We start from the raw sequence: 20,718 nt of genomic DNA on the forward strand, positions 1-20,718 counted from the left end.
GGGACGGAGACCGCAGGCTGAGGCCCCAACACAAGTGCCTGACCTGGAGCAGAGCACCCCCGGGTCATGGGCCTCTCTCACTGGCAGCTCGTGGGTTCTGCAGCCGTGTCTCCCAGCCTGGACCCGCGTGCAGGTGTGGTGGCACAGAGGTTCCTGGTGCCGCCCCATGGTATTTTCATTCTCGTTCAGGTCACCTGCTGCAGGTGACCAACCACTTGAGCTTGGTGGGGGAGAGAGCAGCCCACTGAATATCTCTCGCATAGTTTTGGGGCTGGCAGGGTGCTGCCAGGTGGCTCTCACTCAGGGTTTCTCTGGGGCCAGTCAGGGCCGGGACAGTTCCAGAGGCTTCTCTGGCTCACGCCTCTGGCGGCTGCTATTTGACAGGGTGCCAGGTGCCAGACGGCAAGAGACAGAGATGGTGGTGGTTCCAGCAGGGGTTCCTGTGCTGCTCCTGAGGAGCAGACCTCGCCACAGGGGAAACTAAGCAGCGGTCGGCCCTGTGGTCCATCTGCAGGACCGTCCCTGCCTGTCTCGGGCAGTACTAGGGCCCCAGGCCCGGGACGACAGCGTTCATGCCTCCCCGTCTGCTGGCTGCCGCGGTGGAGACACTTAAATGGTCCCCAGCACCCTGCAGAGAGGGGGACATTCGATCTGTCCGTACTTCTACCTTGCCCAAACCTCCCCCAGCCCCAGTGTTGGTGCCTTCTCTGCTGGGTAGTGGCAGTCTTGGCTGTCAGGGGCCCTGGACCCCGGCTGAGTCCTGTAGTAGGTGCAGGAGCCAGCCTCACTCAGCTGGGGGGACTCGGGGCTTCTAAGGGGAGAGCCAGGGCCTGCTAGAGATGTGTCACCTCCCGTAGTGACACCCCCCGCCCCCACCCCCAGGCCCTGGACATGTCAGAATGAGCCCAGAGCCCAGTCCGGGGTTCAGAGCAGCGTGTCTGGATAGAGGCTCCCAGCTGCTGCTTGTCTGAGACACAGAGCATCACCCACCTTGGTGACTGGTGACTGTGACTGGGCAGGTGTGCAGAAGTGCTCGGCACAGCTCCTGGCACGTGGTGTGTGTGTGTGTGCACGTGTTGTGGAAGCATGCGTGTGTGTGTGCACACGTGTGTTCCCTCCCCGAAGCCGTCTGGTCCCCTGAGCGGCGTGGAAGGCGGGCGGCAACTGGGCTGGCCTTCCCTGACCTTGGCCTCAACAAGGCAGCGGGGAGACCAGTCCTGGGGTGAGCAAGGTCGTGGGCTGCATCCCAGGGCTTCCCGAGTCAGAGTGGGGGGCGGTGCTCTGCGTTCCCTGAAGGACGCGTTGATGTCGTGCCTTGGACTTTCCTGTCTGGCTGAGCTGCTTCCTGCCGCTGCCCTTGGAAGAAGGGGCCTTCGTGGCCCAAGGGTCTCTGGGGGAAGAATGCAGCCCACTTCTCCGGAAGGGAATGCCCAGGTGGGCACCAGTGCTGCCGGAGCCTCCCTAGGCCACAGGCCTGGCCCTGTGCTCTGGCTGGCTCTCCGTCCCTCCTGGAATAAGGAAAATGGCACTTGGGGACATTGCCTTGCCGAGCTGGAGCAAGTCAGAGGCATCACCATCTGTGCGGTGTAACCGACACAGGGAACTGCCCGTGTTCAAAGCGCACAACCTGATGTTTCCACATGCGTCCGTGCCTGTGAATCGGTCTCCCCGGTCACGACAATGAGCCGCCCGGCACCCCAGGCCGCAGGGTAGCGTGCGTCTCCCGGAACTCTGTAGATGGAGCAGCAGATGAGGACCTTCCCTCGTGTCCATCTGCTTCCACCCTGCACGGTGTTTCCGGAGCCATCCGTGCGGTTGGCAGGCGTTCTCTTTCCCTCGGTGTTCTGGAAAGCTTTGTGTCGAGTTGATATCATTTCTTCCCGAATGTTGGACAGAATTCGCCAGAGAGGCTTTGTAAGCCTAGAGTTTTCTCTGTGGAAAAATGTTTAAGTGCACGCTTTTCTTGTGCTTGGCGTCGACGGAGCTGCTTAGATCTGTGGATTTACAGCTTCTATTAAATCAGAAAACACTTTGGCCATGATCTCCTCAAGCATTTCCTGCTCAATCCCTTTTTTTGGCCTGCAGTTATACACACGGGGAGTGCAGGTACATGCACACTGTGCCGCTGGGTTTTTCCACATCCCGCTATCTCTGTGATTCGGTCGGGATGGTTTCTGTTGCCCACAGCGGATCCGCTCTTGGAAGACAGTCGTGCGCGCCCCCGTCTCTGCTGACCTTGTGCACGAGTAGGCGTGGGCCCGCAGCTTCCCTGGTCTGTGCTCTCATCACCGGCTGTGAACGCTGTTCAGGGACGCAGTGACGCTGCGTGTAAACGGGGGCTTCCTGGGACCTGAGCAGGGCTCCCCGTGGGTTCCCCGTGGGGACCGCATGGCCCAGCCCACACCCGTGCCATGCCCTCCAGCGGCTCCTCCTCGGTCTCGTGGCGCCCTCTCGCGTGCGCTGAGCCATCCTTGGGGGCCCTGCCGCGCTCTGCTCCCTGACGGGCTCTCCTTCCAGCGCTCTGCCTGGTGACCGCCACCTCCTGTTCTCCTGGACTGTCACCAGGTCCCTGTCCCGCTGGGTGACAGTACGCGCAGTGCCGGTTCCCACCTGCTGGGGGCGCTGTGCTCTGCCGCCCGGTGGAGGCTGCCTCTCCACCCCGACCAGAGGCAGGACAGCCTGAGGTGGGGTTGCGGAGGCTGCACCTGGTGCGGGACGACCCGCTGGACACAGGGAGGCCTAGCCTGCCGCCCGCATTCCAGCCACGCGTTGGCAGGGCTGTGTCCTGAGTGTCTGCTGGAACCTGAGTTTGTCTCCGAACGGCGAGCACAACGCAGGCTGGAAATCTTGGTATTTCCCAACCCCCCACTGCGTCAAGCGATCCGGAGCGTGGCAGCCAGGGTGTGCGTCCTGCTGTGGCCTGGTGTCCCTTAGGGAAAGGTCCGCTCGGGAGCAGTCCCGCCACACGGAAGCCAGCTACGCAGGTGGCAGGTGCCATAGGCAGAGCTGGGGCCTCAGGACTTTGCCCTGAGGTCTTCCTGCCCTGAAGCGCCGCGGAGGGGAGGGCCAGGCCCTGGATGCCTGTTGGGTTTTGTGTGAGAGCCAGAGGGAGCTGCGTCTCCACCGGTGGGTCTTTAGCCTTGTCTCTCGGGGGAGGAGGGGAGGGGGTGCAGAAACTGCTTGCTGGCCGCTGGGCTGACTGTGGGCGTGAGCCCAGGGCGCCGCGTCTGGGGGTGTTGGGAGGGTGCCCGCCGGCCCTCTGCACACCGGGTGCGACCCTGACTCCGAGGCGTCAGTCCTGGCCCTCGAGCCGCCCCTGTGCTCCCTCCGCCTGTGGCCATGACCCTTGCAGAGTTGGCCGCGCTGGGCGGGGCGGTGAAGCTGCCCTTACACCCGCTGCCTTTGGAGCCGGCCTGGCATCCTGGCATCGGCGGAGCCGCGGTTTCATGCTCCCTCTCCCACCGTGTTGTTTCAGGACCCCCACTTCTAACGTGATGGGCAGGAAGGAGACTTTCGGCCAGTCCCTCTCACACCGGCTTCTGGCCTGAGCCGCCGACCGTGACCCGGAAGGAGTGCAGCCAGCAAGGAGCCAGGTGGAGAGCCCTCACTGGGGACCTGGGGCCAGGTAAGTGGGGCATGAGGAAGGTTTGGGGGGAATGTCATCTCCCCTGGCCCAGCCCCACCCTCTCAGACTGGCACCTGACTCCCTCTCCTCCAGGAGAGGTGGGAGGTCAAAGCAGGAAGTAGCTCCAGGGTGCTCTGGTTGGTGGTGGGGGGGGGGGATCTGGGGCAAAGCCCTGGCCTCCTTGGCCCCGGGTTTGTGGAAGGTGCGTGATCACCTGTCAGACACGCAGCCCCAGTGATGCCAAGGATGGTCCCCTCAGAACTACATCATGGGGTACACAGCACCCAGAAGCCAGAGCACCTCGCAGACTGCTGGTGACCTCATGACCGTGACTTTTGTGCACATGGTTTAAATGTATTGAGCAGTGGCTGGCTTCACACTGCGGCACTCCTTCTCTCCCTCCTCCCTTCCCTCCCTCCTCCCTTCTCTTCCTCCTCCCTTCCTTCCTCCCTTCCCTCCCTCCTCCCTTCCCTCCCTCCTCCCTTCCCTCCCTCCTCTCTTCCCTCCTCCCTTCCCTCCTCCTTTCTCTCCCTCCTCCCTTCCCTCCTCCCTTCCCTCCCTCCTCCCTTCCCTCCTCCCTTCCCTCCTCCTTTCTCTCCCTCCTCCATTCCCTCCTCCCTTCCCTCCTCCCTTCTCTCCCTCCTCCCTTCCCTCCCTCTTCCCTTTTCTCCTTCTCTTCTTCTTCCCTTCCCCCTTCCCTCCCTCCTCCCTCCACTCTTCCTTCTCTCCCTCCTTCTCTCCTTTCCTTCCTCCCCTCCTTTCTTCTTCTTTCCCTCTCTGTCTCTTTTCCTTCCTTTTTTTTTTGATGTAAAAAAATTTTTATTTTAAAAATAAAATGTTTTCCATTTGGTATTCTCTAAAAGTCTGTCTGGATAGGGCCTAGCTGGAGCTGTGTGGGCCGTTCACTCCACACTCAGTCCCCTCCCACCTCCTCCCTTCTCTGGGGGGTCATGCCTGTGCCCATGGACTGGTCCATGCCTGGCTGGCACTGACCCTGCTCATTTCCTCCCACAGGAAGCCCCTGGCTGGTCCTCCACAGAGCTCAGCTTTGAGGATGGAGTCAGGAGAGGGGTCCTCAACAGCCCCGACCCCCACTGCTGCCCTGGAGGAGCCGAACATCGGGCCTGACTGCTCTTCCCCGGGGCTGCCAAGGGCAGCCCCAGGGAAGTTCCAAGCACTGCCCCTTGGGCCCAGAGCCCCCCGCAAGGACCCTGACCCTGGGAGTCCCGGCAGCCCGACCGCAGGGGACAGGCCCCCGGATGCAGGCCCCGCGGGGGACCCCAGTGGTGGCGCTAAGATCCCTAATCGCGACAGTGGGATCGACAGTCCATCCTGCAGCGTGGCCGGCGAGCACTTTCCCTGTGAGGAGGGTGGTGAGGCCGGCCTGGGCCCCGTGGTCCCGGGGCTACACCCAGAGGCAGCCCCAGAAGGTGGGGCCCTGCGGGAGGAGGCCGACAGCGATGATGTGGGCGAAGGTAGCGGTGAGGAGCCAGACACCGAGAACAGCCCGCCGGGGGCCCGTGCGGACACAGCCAAGGTAGGCCACCCCGTCTCCAGGCAGCAGGAGTCTTCTGAAGGGTCTTGAGGGTCACGGTGGCATCGCTCCCACCTGGTTCCAGTAGTGGCTGCACGTCAGCACGTCAGACAGGCCCTGCAACAGGTCAGTGGGCAGGGCAGGGGCCCCAACACCTCAGGCAGCAACCTCACTGCCGAGCCTAGGTTCACGTGTCCACGTGGTGGCACGGGGACCCCACCCCCGGTGGCCGTGACGGTGGGTCTCGGTGCTAATGGAACCACCACCACACCCTTCACCAGGACTGGCTGCCCGCCTGGCAGAGCCTCTGTGAGGAAGGCAGCATGAGTGTCCCCTGTGCTAGGAATGGGGAGCCCCAAGGTCACCGTGGAGCATGGCAGGGTCAGGAGGGGAGCCTGGGCACAGGAGCCGAGCCTTGTGCAGATGCTCCGGGAAGGAGATATGCCCACAACATGGCGGGTGTGCTGTGACAGACCCACCTGTGTCCTGTCAGCATCTCGGGCTCTGGGCGCCGTGCGGGGACGAAGCAGGGGGCCCTTGGCTCTGAGAGACGCCTGTGCGTGGGGAGGGTGCGACCGGGTCCCACAAGAAGCCCAGGTGACCCAACCTGCTGGCCCTGGTTGAGGTGACCCCCAACCTTGTGGCCCCGGTGGAGGGGACCCCCAGCCTGCTGGCCCCGGTGGAGAGCCTACTGGCTAATGTGACCGAGACAGAAGACAGGCCTGGAGGGTGAGGGGCCACCACACGCCCTCGCTGTTGTGAGCCAACTTTTCGGGGGCAGGCAGGAGCTGTGGTTTAATCTAGGTTTTGTTACTGTTCGGGTGTGGTAATGCCAACACATTAGGAGGCGGCAGCGGTTGCAAAAGATGGTGGGGAGTCTGGCTGGCTCGGCCAGTAGAGCACGTGAGTCTTGATGTCCAGGTTGCGCGTCAGGCCCCACGTTGAGGGTGGGGCTTACTTAAAAACGGATGGTTTGTTACTTATAGTTCCCAAGAAGAGGAGCAGGCCGGGCCACGTGGCCACACGGGCAGGACCAGAGTGGGTCAAGAGGCAGAGGGGGTGAAAACTGTGGCAAGTACACATTGCGGTTTCTGTGGGAAGGAACGGGAGAAGCAGGATGAGCAAGTGTGGATTGGCCAACTTGAATGACCTTAGTGTGCCCTGGGCACAGACGCGTTCCCAGATGTCTGGATCAGCGTGGCCTGGCTTGCATGTGAAGCCTTTATATCAGCAAGAAACAGCCAGACCTGGGAGGGGCCCTTGCTGTGGGGTCAGCAAGGTCCCAAGATGTCCAAACACCCGAAATACAGAAAACAGGGGCATCTGGGTGTCTCACTTCGTCTCGGGTCACGATCTCACCATTTGGGAGTTTGAGCCCCACATGGGGCTCTCCTTCAGATCTCTGTCCCCCTCCCTCTCTGCCCCTCCCCCACTCGTGCATGCGATGTCTCTTTCTGTGTCAGAAATAAATAAGATGTTAAAAAAAAATTAAATGCAGAAAATAAATGATGTGGTTACTAAGGACCACACCACCTGTGGCTCTCAAGGTGTGTCCCGGGTTCTGGGAGCAGGTGCAGACCCCAGGCTTGTCCCATCCTGCCCACTCGGGCTCTGGGGGTGTGCCCGGGGCCAGGGGCTTGCTGGAGAAGGCCCAGGTCTTCGTGTCTCTAACACGGAGATGCCAACACTTCTGGGTCTGTCTGCCTTCTCCATCCTGGGTGTCTGGTTAGAACATCACACACTGGCCCGTCCTTGGTGTGAGGCACTGGACCAGAGCCCTGGGACCCTGTGCCTCACGTCCCCCCACCCAGGTAGAGTGAGGGCATGCTGATGTGGGAGGGTCACACACATCAAGTCAGCCTTTGTTATGTGGAGGAAGTCCCCGTTTATTCATAGTATGTTGCTTTTATCACAAAGGGTATTGCATTTTATCAAATGCTTCTTCTGTGTCAATTAAGATGATCAGGTGGGGTTTTTCATTCTGTGAATGTTGTGTGTTGAATGTCGATGGATGGAAGCACTCTGGCATCCCAGAATAAATCTCTCTTGGTCATGGCATATGATCCTTTTAGGTAGTGTTGAGTGAAATTTGCTACTGTTCTGTTGAGGACTTGCACGTCAGTGTCCTTTAGGGAGGTTGCTCTGTAGCCTCCTTATAAAGCCTTTGAGTGGCTTTGGTATCAGGGTAATGCTGGCCTCACAGAGCTCAGCTATGTTCTCTCCTCTTTATTTTTTTTTTTTAAGTTTTTATTTTATTTTGGGGGATGGGGAGAGAGAGAGAGAGAGAGCGCACACACACACACACAATTGGGGGAGGGGCAGAGAGGGTGGAAGGAGCGCGATTCACAAGCAGGACCCTTGATGTTGCCACAGAGTCCCACGCAGGGCTGGATCCCATGAACTGCAAGATTATGACCTGAGTCGAAATCCAGAGTCAGACGCTTAGCAGACTGAGCCCCCCAGGCACACCTGTTCTCTCCTCTTCAATTCTTTGGAAGCATTTGAGAAAGACTGGCATTAATTTTCCAATGAAATCATCTAGTCCTGGGCTTTTCTTTTTTGGGAAGTTTTGTATTTCTTAGCCAATCTACTGACTCATTGTTGGTCTATTCAGATTTCCTATTTCTTCATGACTCAGTCTTGATGTGTTTCTAGGAATTTATCCATTCTTGTAGGATGTCCAGTTTGTTGGAGTATAAATGTTAATACCAATCTCTTGTGATCCTTTTTATTTCTGTGACATCCGTTGTAATGTTTTCTCTTTTATTTCTGATATTAGTAATTTGAGTCTTCTCTCTCTATTTCTTAGTAATTTAGCTAAGAGTTTGTCAATTTTGTTGACCTTTGCAAAAAACAACCCTTAGTCTTGTTGATTTTTTCCATTGTTTTTCTATTCTGTGTTCCATTTATCTCTGATCTAATCTCTATTATTTCCTTCCTTCTGACTACTTTGGGTTTAGCGTGTTCTTTTTCTCATCTCTTGAGGTGTAAAGTTAGGTTGTTGATTTGAGCGGAGGGTTCTGTGTATGTCTGCTTGGCGGGTTGGTCTCCTGTGTTGTTCACAGCCTCTGTTTCCTCACTGGGACTCTGTCTGCAGGTCCAGTAGGAAAATGGGGTACACAAGGCTCCTACCATCTCTGTGTTGCCGTGTCGCCCTTCGGTTCTGTCAAGTTTGCTTCCTATATTCAGGAGCTATGAGGCTTGGTGCATAAACATTTGTGGTTGTGTCTACATTGATCCTTTTATCGTTATACCCTGTCCCGTGTTCTGTCTTGTCTTTTTTCTTTAAAGTCTGTTTTGTCTGATATTAGTGTGCCCACCCCTGCTCTCTCTTTGTCTCTATGTGCATGGAGTATCTTTTCCATCCTTCTCAATTTTAGCCTATGTCTGTCCTTAAATCGAGAGTGAGTGTCTTGTGGACAGCAAGTAGTTACTTGGATAGTATTTTTTTTTTTAATTTTTTTTTCAACGTTTATTTATTTTGGGGACAGAGAGAGACAGAGCATGAACGGGGGAGGGGCAGAGAGAGAGGGAGACACAGAATCGGAAACAGGCTCCAGGCTCCGAGCCATCAGCCCAGAGCCCGACGCGGGGCTCGAACTCCCGGACCGCGAGATCGTGACCTGGCTGAAGTCGGACGCTTAACCGACTGCGCCACCCAGGCGCCCCTTGGATAGTATTTTTTTAATCCATCCATCCAGTCCATGTCTTTTGATTGTGGAGTTTAATCCATTTACATTTAAAGTAATTACTGATTGGGAAGGACTTAACCATTGCCATTTTGATCATTGTTTTCTACATGTCTTATGGATTTTTTGTCCCTTTCCTACTGCCTTCCTTATTTTTCATTGAATTTTTGTAATGGTATGTTTTGATTCCCTACTCATTTCCTTTTGTGTATATTCTGTAGGTATTTTTTTCTGTGGTTACCATTGAAGTTACATAAAACACCATAAGTTATAGCATTCTATTTTAAACTGGTAACAAGTTGACTTTGACTGCAAAACCACTCCTTTACAGCAGCCCCTCCTCCCCATTCCGTTACCGATGTCATGAATTACACATTGATGTACCGTTTACCCTTTAGTGGAGATTTCCAGGTTTTTAATCGTTTCTGTCACTTAAATGTTATGCCCCAGAATGACAATAATACAGGTTCTATCTGTCCTTGTGTTTTCCTTACCAGAGCGCCTGTATTTTTGTTCAGCTGCATGGCTCTCTAGCATTTCCTACAGAGCAGGTCTGGTGATAATGAACTCCTCGCCTTTTGTTTGTTTGGGACACTCTTTTTTAATTTCTTCTTCATTCTTGAAGGACCGCTTTTCTAGATACAGCCTTCTTGGTTTACAGGTTTTGATTTCAGCGCCTTTCTGGTCTGCCATCTTGCTGACAAAGGCCACAGGATACTTTGATGTGGCTGCTCCGCCGGCTCTGTGGCCAGGGTCTCGGGAGGGCAGAGCTGTCTCTGGGCTGCAGAGGCTCTGAGGGGATTGGCAGGAGCTGCTGTGCCTTCCCCAGAAACCTCCCCGAAAAGTCCCAGGCCTAGCGGTCTCCTCCGGCCCTCCGGGACCCCTGGTCACCCGGCGTCAGAGCCGCCTCCCCAGGGAGCTGATGCTCTTCTCTCTGCAGGGCTCTGAGCCCCAGAAGCTGCTCCACATCGCCCAGGAGCTCCTGCACACAGAGGAAACCTACGTGAGGCGGCTACACCTTCTGGACCAGGTAGCACACGCAGCCGGGCCCTTCTTCATGCAGGCGAGGGTGTCCGTGCGCAGAATCCGCATCTCATGGCGCTGGCTAGGCCTTACGGTTGGAATGTGAGTCTCGTCCAGAGACCCCTCCCTTTCGCTGTCTGAGCCTGGGGCTCCGGGACAGAGGTCTTGTCCTGTCACTGCGGGGTCTTTCTGCCTGGCAGTTGCGTCGTCTCAGCTCGTGAATGGCCTCTGGAAATCTTTCTGCGTAAGTGTCGGGACAGTGGCTGGCACCTCCCTGTCCCCACAGCAGCACAGGATTTATGGGCACAGGAAGTAAACCCCTGGGGAACTCAGAGAGTGCTAGGTGCTGCTTGTGTCTGTAGCTCACGGAGCAGAGGAAGGAAATCAGGACTCCCAGGTCCCGTGGCAGGTGGGCGGAGGGAAGACGGCCTGTCCCCACCAGCAGGAGACTGTGTCTGCCTCACCCACACTCCTCAGCCATAAGTTCGCTTGCTGTGACACCATAGTTTGAGCCAGTTTGATGAAGAAAACTGGCAGCAGCAGCCTCTCCCGAACGCCTCACGGGGCAAATGCGGTCGTGCTGTCTGTAGCAGCCCTCGCTCAGCGCCCGCTCTGTGGGCCTCTGCACCCAGGTTTTCTGCACCCAGCTGGCGGAAGCAGGCATCCCTCCAGAAGTCACCACAGGCATCTTCTCCAACATCTCCTCGATCTATCGTTTCCACGGGCAGTTCCTCCTGCCGGAACTGCAGACACGGATCACGGAGGAGTGGTGAGCGTGGCCCCGGGTCCCGCGGAAGTGGGGGCGGGCATCTCCCCAGGAGCGTGACCTCAATGCTGGTGGAGGCTGGAGCCCTGGCAACTCTGTCGTGGTGGTTTTGTGGAATTCTCACGACCAAGCGGCCTCTCAATCTGGTCTGTGTGCCTGAAAGACAAGGAGGCACCTGAGGGCCTGGCTCCTTCCATGCAGTGTCCCCACATCTAGGCTGCCTCACCTGCAAACCAAAGGGACTTTAATACCCACTCAGGGCTTTATGGGATCTCAAACATCGAGTAAACAGTGCCGGCAGGTTCATTTCCCTCCTCGTGTGTACTCCGCCTTGGCCTTAAAAACTGAGATGTTCCCCCTCGCAGTGCCCCTTGGATCCTCTGCTGCTGCCCCCAGGGGCGGTCCTGTCCCTCTGCCCCTCTGGGCATTCTTAGCAGAGGGTCAGCCCGGCCGTGAGGCATGGCCCCAGACTTGCCATTCTCCACAGCGTGTGTCTCCCCCTACTCCCCGCCCCCCGGTTCTGGGTGCTGCTGCTTCGCTCTGGGGCCTCTGCTGCTCCCTCCCTTCTCCGGCGCCCAAGAGCCCACTCTGCAGCTGCAGCCAGGCCACTGAGAGCACAGACGCCAGGAGCCTTGACTCGGGTGTCAGGGAGGGTCCCTGGCAGTTGGTCGGTCCTTTGTAAGGATGTACCCCACCTGCAGCGAGGGTTATACAGTCCCCAGGCCGCTGTCCACACTTGCTCAAGAGTGGGTTTTCTCCTTGAGGATCTAGAAAGACCACATGTGCACAGATACTCCCCAGGGGCTTGCCCGCCTGCCTTCACAGGTGGCCAGCCTTTGAGCGATGTCCCCCGGTGCACGGTCCAGTGATGCCACAGTGGATGGCTCTCTGCACTTGCTTTCTGATCATCTCTTTAGGATCAGTTCCCCACAGTTCCAAGGTCAAAGGCTGTTGATCGCTTTTTCCTCTTGAAGTTCATTTTCAAATCCCCGTCCATGCCGTTTTCAGCACTGCACTCCTTCCCCTTCTTAGGCCAGCGCCTGCTCAGCCCCTTGTTCCTAAAATCTGCTCATCTAACGGCTGAAATGGGGTTTCGCGGATGCTCTTTGATGAGTGCCTGTCATTTGAGCGGTCACGTCACCGCTGGCACCCCTGGTCTGGAGCAGCGGTCCTGTGCCTGCACTGTCGAAGGGCCCGTGCGATCCTCTCGTTTACCTTGTGTAACCTGCTGTTTCCCAGCCCGGGGGATATGGGAGGCGGGGTGGAACTAAGGCTCAGAGAGGGTGACCGGTGTGCCCACCATCACACAGAGCTGGGAGCCGGGCTGTCGGCCCACAGATTCCTGGTGAGTACCCTGTCCTACCTCTGGCCCCTCGCCCAAGCTGTTTCTCGGACAACCTGTCTCCCCTGCACAGGGACACGAACCCCCGGCTTGGAGACATCCTGCAGAAGCTGGCCCCGTTCCTCAAGATGTACGGCGAGTACGTCAAGAACTTCGACCGTGCCGTGGAGCTGGTGAGCACTTGGACCCAGCGCTCACCGCTGTTCAAAGAGATCATCCAGGGCATACAGGTAGGGCAGCCGCCCGACTGTGCAGCATGGCGCGGGGTCGCGTGCTGGCGCAGGGAAGTTCAGTGAGACAGCGGGATGTGTCCAGAAGCTCTACGCAGTCACCACGGGACGTGAACCCTAGTTGTCATTTCACGGGAGGGAAGCATGCCTCAGAGAGGTGGTGCGATGTGTTACTGGGTAGATTCTGGGTCCAGTGCCCGTGTCTCCCACTCACCAGCCACGCAGGCATGGGGGGAAATGTGCATCGGTCTTCCTTCTGTCTTTCTGCAAGCTGCCCAATCACGTCTCTGCTGCAGTAGTCTCTTCTATGTCACTTTTTTTTTGTTTAACAATTTTTCAGATTTTTAATGCTTTTTAATGGAATTTTTTTCTTTCTTTCATTGTATAATTTTTTAAATGTTTATTTTTGAGAGAGAGAAAATGCGCACGTGCACAAGTAGGGAGGGGCAAAGAGGGAGCCACAGAATCCGAAGCAGGCTCCAGGCTCTGAGCTCTCAGCACAGAGCCCGACGCAGGGCTCGAACTCATGAACCATGAGATGATGACCTGAGCCGAAGCCAGACGCTCAACCGACTGAGCCACCCAGGCGCCCCAGGCTTTTATATGTTAAGAACATCTTCTGTGTCCTACAAGTTATGTTCCTCATTCATCTTTTATTTTTTAATTTTATTAATGTTGTTTGCCATACAAAATTTTTGTTTTTAAGTACTCACGTTTACTAGTTCTTTTTTTTTTAAATGTTTATTCTGTTTTGGGAGAGAGAGAGAGCACGAGCAGGGGAGGGGCAGAGAGAGGAGAGAGAATCCCAAGCAGGTTCCACACTGTTGAAGCAGAGCCCAATGTAGGGCTCGATCTTATAACCTTGGGATCATGACCTGAGCTGAAATCAGGAGTCACACACCCCACTGACGGAGCCACGCAGGTGCCCCTTCACTAGTTTTTTAATATATTAACGCTTTAAGAAATCTTCAAAGTAATGCTTACAAATGCGTTTCCCATCCCACGACTATGTTATGTCTTCATTTTAAAAAATTAGAATTGCTATTCCAGAATAGTTTCCAAAAGGATTGTGGTAGGAGGTAAGAATCGTTTTATCTTTGTGAATAGTTAGCTGCTTGTCCCAACATCTGTTTACCCCGAGCGCCACACTTGGACACCACAGAGTGCATGTGTGTGCACATGCCACACACACACACACACACACACACACGTGCGTGTACACATGCATTCCCACACACCTTACTCCACTCTGCATCTTTCCCAGATCCTGCAGCCGTCAGGTCACCTGTGATTTCCTAGTGTAGAGTCCGAGATCCCCCTGCGTCCCAGCTTCCCTCCCGCCCCAGAGAGGACAGTGCTGATGCCGAGTCCTTCCTCCCCCCAGCAGCCACATCCGCCCCAGCTGTCTCCACGGAATACCCCCTCCAGCCTCCCAGGCTGGGCCCGTGGCTGAGCCCCAGCCCCGAGTGACCAGCAGGAACCGGGAGCTTGTGCCGCCTGCGTCAGCAGGGCCTGGAGGCCCAGCGGTGGGGCAGGCACTGTCGGCCCGAGCAGGCCATCAGGAGGGCGGAGCGTGCAGGTGCAGCCGTTCCGTACTCCCGCCTGCTGGAGCGCGAGTTGGGCCATGGTCTCCTTTCCCAGGAAGCACGTGCCCTCCGTGGTCCCAATAAGTTTCTTGCAGGGAGATACTTTGAGATTATGTGAACATCTGGTTCCTCCTCACCCCGGATAACGCCCCCCCCCCCGCCCCGCCCCTGCCGGGAGGATCGTGTTCGTGACAGTTGCAGGCCAGTGTTTCTCCAGCCCTGTTGTGTGTGAAGCCTTTGGAGCTCATTTGAGCTGGAAGCCGTTCTGTTGTGGGCCTTGAGTGGGCACAGGTGACGGGTGGGGAACAGCGGGTGGACAGTGCACCTCCCCTGGCAGGGGCGAGGGGGACTCTGCAAGAGGCAAGCAGGGCCTCAACAGGGATGCTTCCTCTTCATCTGCGAGGAAGAGGAGGTGGGCAGCAAGGGGAGGGGACCCGAGAGGGGAGCACAGAGGTGGCACTGTGGGAGCAGAGGGTCAGGGGGTAGGGAGCCTGTGAGCCTTGCTGGGCAGGGGCAGGGTAGGGCCTGAGAGCCCACCCCTGCACGCAGGCAGGGTTGCATTTCTATGAGAACACACAGCAGCACTCAGAGAACCCCTGATGTCTGGGAGGGGAGCAGGCCCAGCCCCTGATGGAGTGGGGGAGTTACCAGTGAGGGAAAGAAGCCGTCTGGGTGCAAGGACTCCAGCGAGGACGTGTCTAAAGGAGCTAGCACTGGGAGTCTGGGCCCTTGCTCCATTGTGCAGCCTCTCCAAGCCTCGGTTTACCCCGCTGTAAATGTGGTCTGCAGTCAGCAGGGTGCAGGTGCTGTGGCGCCATAAGCAGGGAGAGGGCCCAGGGTCCACGCGTGTGTCTGTCGCCCCCACAGAAGCAGGAGGTGTGCGGGAACCTGACTCTGCAGCACCATATGCTGGAGCCCGTGCAGAGGGTCCCCCGCTACGAGCTGCTGCTCAAGGACTATCTGAAGAGGCTCCCCGGAGACGCCCCTGACCGGAAGGATGCAGAAAGTGAGGCTCCTGGGCAGTGGGAGCCGGGGCCCCTGCTGGGAAGCCAAAGAGAGAGAAGAGAGACCGGGACAGAGCAGGGGAGACAGCCAGGTGCCCCCAAGCACAGCTGGGGAAGGGACTGAGTCTTTGAGGACAGAGAACCATCTGCCCCCCCTGCACTGTGAAGGGTGGACACCGGTTCTGGGGAGAGGGCTGCTGGATGCTGGCCGAGCTCAGGCCCTAGGAAGGGGCAGCTCCTGGTCCACAGGCAGTAACTGTGGCGGCAGGGGGAGTGGGGTGCCGGCCCCGGCAGACCCCCCGCAGGCCCCCACAAAATGGAGTGTGTCTGCAGGGCCCCACCCTTCCCGAGCAGGGAAAGGGCAGGAGCAGGGCAGCACCCGGTGAGGTCAGGATGTGTGTGTGGCGCCAGCAGGCACCCCGCAGCCTGACTCCACGTCTTCCTCCCGCAGGGTCCCTGGAGCTCATCTCCACTGCCGCCAACCACTCCAACGCCGCCATCCGGAAAATGGTGAGTGTGGGGATCCTGGCAGATGCCTGAGGGCCCCACAGCGTGCACACCACCCACACCTCTGCCACGAGCTCTACAGGCCAGCCCCTTACTAACTCTACGGTTGTTGGTAAGCTGTCTAGTGCCCTGTGCCTCAGTTTCCCCATATGTAAAGTGAGGTCACTGACAGGACCTGTCTCACTGGGCTGTTGTGGGATCAAATGAGTCACCCTTCGTAGAGTGCTCAGACCAGGACCCACCATTCATTCATTCATTCACTTGTTGAAGCTCTGTCTTAGCACAGGCTGCTGTCACAAAATCCCACAGACGGGCTTACACAACAGTGTGTATGTGGCAGGTCTGAACACTGGAGAGCCCAGATGGAGGCACCTGCAGCTTCTATCCCAGGCTTCTGTCCTGTTCTCGTGTGTCTGCACATGGCAGGCAGATCGTTCTCTTTGGGGTCTCTCATCAGGGTTGTGGCCAAACTTCATCACCTCCAAACACAGCCTAGAGGTGGAGGAGGAGCCCACGCCCTGTTGTGACCCAGGTGGCTCTGTCCCTTGTTTGGCCTGCAGAGTGCCTGGGCAGAATTTCTAAGTCCTCATCCAGAGTTGTAGATCGGGGCGGTTCACAGGAGAATCCAAATCCCTGGCCTCACTGGGAAACCCCGTAAGCTCTGCACTGCACCTGTGATGCCATCTGGGTGAGCCTGTGCCATCAGCTGGCCCTAGGGTCTCCCAATCCTGAGACCTAATTTATTTTCACATGGGCACTGTTGTTTTGGAGAGGAAAAGGAGTGAAATATTTGTTCGACCCCACGTCTCTCACTGTGAGAAAGGAGAGGCAGCTGCTGGTTCCCATAGGTGCTGCGTTGCAGTCCAGCCCCACATCCTTACCTGCCTGTCCCCAGTTTGCTCTGGGGCCCCAGGGACAGATCAGTCAGAGATCAGGCCCACTGTGGGGTGCCCACCGCAACCTACACAGGTTACATTTCACCCTGGGTCCTTTTTGTCTAATTTCCCTTTCCGCCTCCCCGCTAAATCTGGTGGACGCCAAAGAGAACTCCGTGGTCACAGGCTAACATGGAGCCTGTGGACGTTTGGGGGAGTGCCCACAGGTTTCCATCTCTGAGGGGCGTAGACGAGGCCTCCTTCTTGGTGGACTCCTGCCCCACCTGTAGCACACCTGCAGCGGTTCTCTCCCCTAGTCTGGTGAGGTCTCTGCTTGCCAGGGGTGGCGGGTGGTGTGGGGTCCTGGTCTGACCCCAGGGCATGGCATTAGGGAATTATCAGTGTGTGCTCACGGGGGCCTCTCCACACTTGTACCAGGCCCTACCCCCGCTCAACCTGGACCACTGCCCTGGCTTCTCCCAGCCTGAGAGGCTCCCCAGTTTTGATCCACACTTCTCCAGCTCAGAGCTTTCTATGGGGCACCTGTTTTGTCACTCTCTATTCAGAATCTTCTGGCCTGCTACTGCCTCCCGCCTCCAAGGTGCACACCGGCTTTCCCACACGCCACGTATATACACAGCCCCTCAGTACACACCAGTTGCATGCCCAGGCCCCCAGTACATGCCAGGTACACGCCCAGCCCCCCAGTACATGCAAGGCCCTTTGGCCATGCCCTGCCTGCTCCTGCTTACTCTCTATGCTGGCTCCCCCTTCTACCCCTACACCCACAGCTGCCACCTGTGTTTGTACCAGAGACAGAGGGCTAGCCAAACGAGCCTGCTTCCGAGGTGTGCAGGCTGAGGTTGGCCAGGTCTCCGGGCAGCGGTTGCTGTGGCTCGGCAGGTCCAGGCTCTGTGTCACTGAGTTGAGGGTCCTGCAGGCTCAGCTCTGCCTTCTGCTGCATTCATTCCTTTGGTCCCAGCTCCAGCCCTGGTGCTGGCAGCGCAGGGCAGGGCCCATGGCCTCTCGGCTCAGAGCTGGGGCCACAGGTTGCCAACCCTTTCCTATCACAACCCGCGTGGCCATGTGACCACCCAAGCAGTCTTGAGGCCAGACGAAGATGACCTCCAGCCCGCAGAGGTCTGGCGTCTTGACGGCCCTGGGCCACGCGGTCTGAGAGGAACAGGAAACCAGGCAAGGTTACCACAGGCAGTGATGACGGTCCAGGGCAAAAGCTGCAGCCACCGGAAATACCTCCTCTGACCACAGAGGGACCGGGGGTGCAGCGTAGAGGTCACGAGAGGGCCAGTCCCTGTTCTCTAGCAGAAACACCTTCAGAAACTCACTTGACTTCTCCATGCCTCAGTTTCCTTGTCTAAACTGGGATAAAATGACACCTACGTCATAGGGTCGGTGTTGGAATTGAGCTGATAACTGTATCGTGAGGAGCCCAGCCTGGCCCATCGCAGTGGTGTTAGTGGCTGTTATTCGTCGTTCTCTGAGGGGCGACTTCGTTTCATTCTTTAACGCCCAGCCTGAGTGGCACCTGGCGTGTCCCTCCCACCTCTTCATCGGCATGCTTGCTGCCCCATCTTGGTTCTGGGCCGCACCTGCAGGGTGGCCGCCACGGGCCCTTTGGTCCCTGTGCCCATGTGGTGGCCTAAGCCCTGTGTCTGTCACAGGAGAAAATGCACAAGCTGTTGGAGGTGTATGAGCGACTTGGTGGTGAGGAGGACATCGTCAACCCCGCCAACGAGCTCATCAAGGAGGGCCACATCCTGAAGCTGTCTGCCAAGAACGGCACTGCCCAGGACCGCCACCTCTTCCTGGTGAGGCCCCGCCCAGCCGAGCTCACCGCTGCAGAGCCCCGCCCCCACCACGCCCCGGCCGCAGAGCCACGCCCTTCCCGCCACGCCTCAGCCACAGAGCCACGCCCCTTCTCGACACGCCCCCGCCGCAGAATCCCAACCAGACCGACAGAGCCCGCCCAGCCCAGCTCCCTGCTGCAGAGCTCCGCCCAGCCCTCCCAGGAGCCCCGCCCCCACCACGGAGCCCCGCCCCACGGAGCCCCGCCTACCGGCCACACCCTGCAGCAGAGCCCCGCCCAACCCCGCAGGGAGCCACGCCCCTGCCCTTCCCGCCACGGGCGCCCCCCTTCCCCTGCCGCAGAGCCCCCAACCTGACCGACAGAGCCCAGCCCAGCACGCCGCAGAGCCCCTGCCACAGAGCCACTGTTACAAAGCCACACCCCCCGCCACAGAACCCCAAACTGCCGGACAGAACCTAGCCACGGAGCCACGCCCTAATCACCACGCCCCCGCCAGGCCCCCAGCCATAGAGCCACATCTGTCTCAGGCTCACGCGATACTTGGCATGCTCCGGCTCTGTCCGCCTTGCTCGCACCCTGCACTGCCGCCCACGGAGCCACGCCCCTGCCACAGAACCCCGCCCCCACCACAAAACCGCGTTCTGCCCCACAGAGAGCCACACCCGCCACCATAGAACCACGCCCCCTGCCCGCCCTCTCCACAGGGCCACCCCCTGCCTGTCACGCCCCCCACCACAGAACGCCATCCTGACCGAGAGCCCCGCCCCCCGGCATGAAGCCACGCCCGCCGCGGGTTCACGCCCCTGGCCCCGCCCTTCCTAGCCACGCCCCTCCTAGCACGCCCTCCCCGCCCCCTCGGCCAAAGACCACGTCCCACCCACCATGCTCCCCGCCCTGCCCTCCACGGAGCCACGCCCAGCCCAGCCGCAGGGCCTTGCCAAGCCACCTCTCTGTAGTGCCTCCTTTGTGGGGGTACAGGCACCCCTCACCCGGTGCCTGTCCCTGTTGCAGTTCAACAGCATGATCCTTTACTGTGTGCCCAAGCTGCGGCTCATGGGCCAGAAGTTCAGTGTGCGGGAGAAAATGGACATTTCGGACCTCCAGGTGGGTGAGCCCCTCCCTCTCACCTGCTTCCCTGGCAGGGCATGGGACAGGGGGGCGGGAACACCAAGCTCTGCTGGAGCGTCACCACTGTGCACCTGGTCCCTCACCCACTTCTTGAGCTTCTCTGTGCTCCAGGTGTGGCCTAAACATTTCTGGGGGCCACTCAGCCTGGCAGTGTGGGCAGGATCCCTGTCTCTGTACTTGGCCTGCCTGCTAGGGTGCTGCTGGTCTGTTTGCAGGATGAAGGACAGCACCAGAACCTGAGCCACCTCTGTCCCTGTGAGGTTGATGCTCAAGGCCCGTTTAGGGACCTGAAGGTGAAGCTTGGGGAGAACGTGGACAGGGTGCTCTCCCTGCTTGGTCCCTGGTCCCCTGGTTCCCTGGTCCCATACTGTCGCCTTTCCTGCACAGTCTTGGAATCCACATGAGGTTCTGAAGGCCCAAGGTCCAGACGACCTGTTGTGCTTGCTGTCCTGTGCTCCCCGAGCCCCTCTGTGTCCTGGCACAGGAGCCACAGGGGCTGGAATCAGTGCCCTTTCCTGTGGGGGAGGGCTCTGAATTAACCAGCACTTTGAAAATACTAAGTCAAAAGAATTTATTATTATTTTTATTTTTTAACATTTATTTATTTTTGAGACAGAGAGCGTGAACAGGGGAGGGTCAGAGAAAGAGGGAGACACAGAATCGGAAACAGGCTCCAGGCTCCGAGCTGTCAGCACAGAGCCTGACGCAGGGCTTGAACCCACGGACCGCAAGATCATGACCTGAGCCGAAGTCGGACGCCCAACCGACTGAGCCACCCAGGCGCCCCAAAAGAATTTTTTTTAAGTTATTTACTTATTTTGAGAGAGAGGGAGAGACAGAATCCCAAGCAGGCTCCACGCCCAGGCTCGATCCCATGAACCGTGAAATCATGACCTGAGCTGAACCCAAGAGTCGGATGCTTAGCCAACTGAGCCACCAGGCACCCCTGACTAAATCAAGTGCTTAATCAGTTTCATGAGGTGAAGGTTTGCCTTAATGATTCAAGAAAATATACCTCTTAGAATTCTTTGAATCCAGGCTTAAGAAAAAGAGTTAAAAGTAAAAACTGCAGAAAAAAACACATTTTTCTACTTTTTACAAGAACTCATTTTATAATGTTTCTGTGTAAGGAATCGGTGGCATATAATTAACTAGACATGTTAACGCTCAAGTTGTCAACCTTGGAGCATTTGGGAAATTCTTGCTATGAGGCCCAACCCCAGATTGGGGTTAGGCTGGTATCTCCCTAAAGCTGGGTTGTAGTGCTAACACTGGTGGGCCTGAGGGTCTTAGTTAGGGGTGGGGTATCAGAGGGATGAGGGGGACTTCCCATCACGGGGGTTGGCAGAGTGGTAGAGATCCTCCGGCTCCTTCTGAGATCCCCATTCTTCTCCCAGGGGCAGTGCCTGCAGGTGCTTTGGTGGGGAAAGGTTCCCCTCATCAGGGGCTGGTGGCTGACTTCCTGGGAAGCCCCACAGACAGGAGGGCTTGGCCGGCACAGTTCCAAGCACAGGAGACGAGAGGTCCTAGCCCTGTCTGGGCAGGACAGTGGTCCGCCCTCCTGCGTGGACCAGGTCCCCT

At 57.8% G+C, this 20,718-nt stretch overlaps 1 protein-coding gene across 5 annotated transcripts in view; it reads left to right on the top strand.

Moving 5' to 3' along the window:
* Window positions 1-20,718, top strand: part of FGD3 (FYVE, RhoGEF and PH domain containing 3) — a 53,268-nt gene that overhangs the window by 21,329 nt on the left and 11,221 nt on the right. For 3 of the 5 annotated variants that reach the window (XM_045467701.1, XM_045467699.1, XM_045467703.1), the window contains exons 2-10: window positions 3,476-3,625; window positions 4,640-5,162; window positions 9,789-9,878; window positions 10,504-10,640; window positions 12,053-12,209; window positions 14,663-14,801; window positions 15,251-15,309; window positions 17,864-18,010; window positions 19,021-19,113. In XM_045467701.1, the coding sequence (XP_045323657.1) occupies window positions 4,680-5,162; window positions 9,789-9,878; window positions 10,504-10,640; window positions 12,053-12,209; window positions 14,663-14,801; window positions 15,251-15,309; window positions 17,864-18,010; window positions 19,021-19,113 (1,305 nt within the window). In that variant the 5' untranslated portion in view covers window positions 3,476-3,625; window positions 4,640-4,679. Of the gene's footprint in view, window positions 1-2,994; window positions 3,127-3,475; window positions 3,626-4,639; window positions 5,163-9,788; window positions 9,879-10,503; window positions 10,641-12,052; window positions 12,210-14,662; window positions 14,802-15,250; window positions 15,310-17,863; window positions 18,011-19,020; window positions 19,114-20,718 lie in introns of those variants that run through there. The other 2 variants (XM_045467700.1, XM_045467702.1) reach the window with 2 other exon arrangements.

The sequence above is a fragment of the Leopardus geoffroyi genome, chromosome D4, assembly GCF_018350155.1.
Source record: "Leopardus geoffroyi isolate Oge1 chromosome D4, O.geoffroyi_Oge1_pat1.0, whole genome shotgun sequence".
In the NCBI taxonomy this organism is placed as follows: domain Eukaryota; kingdom Metazoa; phylum Chordata; class Mammalia; order Carnivora; family Felidae; genus Leopardus; species Leopardus geoffroyi.